A 2,867-nucleotide genomic window follows, 5' to 3' on the forward strand; every position below is an offset into this window, starting at 1 on the left:
GTGGAAAAAATATATACATTTTTGAGGGGCGCCCCCGCCGCCCCTTATGTCCAGCTTTGAGGGTTTGTGTAGTAAACACAAACATTGTCCTAACAGAAACATAATTGAATGTCATTGACAATGAATGGCCAGTTTTGAGCCCCCCTCACTTCACACAGGTGATTTTTAAGTAGGCTATAAAAGTATCAATACTGCAATAATACTAAGTAAAAGTCTGGAATTCAAAATACATAGCATACCTACTCATTATGAGTCACAATTTTTCAAATGTTGAGGCTATCTAAATGTTTTGAAAATAGCACATAGGCCTACAAGCTTCATTTGAGGTCCTTGGCCATAAACCTTTTAACAGAGTAGACCTATAGAGGGTATGGGCGTGCATAAAGTAAATGGAAAATCGAGTGGCAAAGTGAGTGACAAAGTCAATTTAATGTTGTTTAAAGTCATTTAATGCAATGTCAAGGCTGGGCTGTCAGCAGGCATTCGCGCATATCTTCCAAGTATATGATGATGATGTCACGTGCATACCCTCTATTGTTGCTGTCGGGGAAGAAACCTTTTATCTCCATATTTTAACTTTTTGTGTTTTTTGTGTTGTTGTTTTAATGCCCCAAGGGCCCTCAACGTTTTTCAGGCCAAGGAAAGAACCCGTCAGCTCTGCTGAGAGAAAGATGAAGCTAGGGATCCCCACTATACATTGGATTCATGTTAAATGTGTGTTTTCAGACCTTCAATACTAGGCTACTGGTACTGGGTCTACAATTATTTCCCTGTAGAGTTCAAGTGGTTCATGTAAAAATCACACTTGTGTGAAGTGAGGGGCGCCCACTGTGGCTGCCACATTCAATGCAGATTCACTGCCAATACGTTACGAGACATGAATGCAGTGTGTTATCTATCTATCTAAATGCACCAAGTCTCTGTATACACGTATGTCTGTACATGTGTAATCCACGTAACTTGCAAACCGTTCACCCCACTGACAAATTCGACACACGTGTTCCACACCACCACAGGGGGTGCAGTGCCCAGTGTCGAGTCGGTCGGACCCACAGTTGTCCAGAACCGCCCCAAAAAGGCCTCTTCCCGGGCTCTCGACCGGGCCCCTGCCATTTAAATATGTGGTAATATGGAGCTGGCCTGTTCTATCACAGCACTCCATATTTGGACCTGATCGACCTGATCACCCCTATAACTCCATATATGGATCTGGTCTGTTCTGACATCACAAATCACAACACAGGCACCGCTCTAGTTATTGTATAAAACAAAATCAGTCACAAGATTGGCCACATGACGTATCATGTCGTCAATGTTTGTTTGACTTCTGCCCTAAGCAAACATTCAAATCTTTTGAAAATAGCAGATCTACAAGCACAAAGCCTGTTGCTTCACACCGCGATTCAAGCTTGTAGATACACGCTACTTTTACTGTTTTTGAATTTGAATCCTGAAAAGTATACAGTTTTGGACATATGAGGTTTCAACCCAACAGAGACGATATGTGATTTTCTGTATTCTGGTGCATCTTTACAGGGAGATTGGTACTTTTATCAGACTTTACTAGCATAGGATAATTATGGATAGACTTCTTTTTCAGGCCTTTCAGAATCATTAGGGTCCAAAGTTTATGTGGAAGTATACCCAATCTGTCCCCAAGTGACACACTTCCACTAACAATAAGTGTAGTACTTTAAAGAATTCCATATCATCTCTGTTGGGTGGAAACCTCATGTCCAAAACAGTGTTCAGCATTCAAATAAAAAAACACCAAAAGTAGCAGATCGAAAAGGAAAAAATGGGTTGCTTTGTGCTACGTTTCAAGCTTGTAGATCTGCTATTCTTTATGCTTCATGTGCGGAGCTGTAGTATGATCTAATAGGGCGTTAATTCACCAAAAGAAAGGCATCACCATGTAAGGCCTTTGCACGGTGACCGGTAGCGCGTGATGTAAATGTCACTGATGACGACATAGCAACCGAAGGTTATATATAAGTAACGATGATTCCAACCTCGAGTTATTCCACATCCGCCGGCTGTACAGACAAGAAGGGATTAAAGGGTAAGTAGAGGTATACCACGTCTATATAATAGTGATCACCGAAGGGCGTTCGTTCCACAATCCTAGAAAGACACCTCTAAATAACCGTAGAGAAGGTTTTCATAATAAAAATGAACGCGCCTCCCGCCTTCGAGTCCTTCCTCCTGTCTCCGGGGGAGAAGAAGATCTCCATCGTGAAAGACACCAAGGTGGCCAACGCGTGCCTGTTCACCCTGAACAAAGAGGACCACACGCTGGGCAACCTCCTCAACTCGCAGCTGCTGAAGGACCCCAGGGTGGTGTTTGCGGGGTACATGGTCCCTCACCCGCTGGAGCACAAGGTGGTGCTCCGGGTGCAGACCACCGCGGGCTACAGCCCGCAGGAGGCCTTCACCAACGGCATCGCGGCTCTGAGCGCGGAGCTGTCGCTGCTGGAGGAGCTCTTCAGAGTCGCTGTCAAAGACAAACAGGAGCAAGGGTCAAACTCACAGGGGGCAGTATAGCGTCACAATCGTTGTATCCACTTCATGTTATTCAAAAATAGCAGATCTACAGTACAACCACTCCTATAACCCATTCTGACCTGAGATCAGATTCATACGAGGTTTCCACTGCAGGACACACACTGGTCTGATTAACCCATTCTGACCTGAGATCAGATTCTAGAAATGTCAGTCGCTCTTCGATTTTTCAAAAATGGCAGACCTACAAGCTCGTATCGCGCCACTCGGTGGCGCGATATGAGCTTGTAGATCTGCTATTTTTCAATAGCTAAAGCATAACATGATGCCGACACCAAAATGGGTGCCCGTTCAGAATGGGATAA

The 2,867-nt window shown here is 44.3% G+C and overlaps 1 protein-coding gene across 1 annotated transcript; it reads left to right on the forward strand.

Annotated features, from left to right (window-relative positions):
* Positions 1–2,172: 2,172 nt before the first annotated feature.
* Positions 2,173–2,544, forward strand: LOC310863777 (DNA-directed RNA polymerase II subunit RPB11-like; the record flags this gene model as incomplete). The annotated part of the gene is made up of 1 exon (XM_083772272.1): positions 2,173–2,544. One exon carries the CDS (start codon positions 2,173–2,175, stop codon positions 2,542–2,544), a length of 372 nt encoding a protein of 123 aa, XP_083628398.1.
* Between the last annotated feature and the right edge of the window lie 323 nt (positions 2,545–2,867).

Source organism: Protomyctophum parallelum (assembly GCF_964188405.1).
Source record: "Protomyctophum parallelum genome assembly, chromosome: 8".
Lineage (NCBI taxonomy): Eukaryota > Metazoa > Chordata > Actinopteri > Myctophiformes > Myctophidae > Protomyctophum > Protomyctophum parallelum.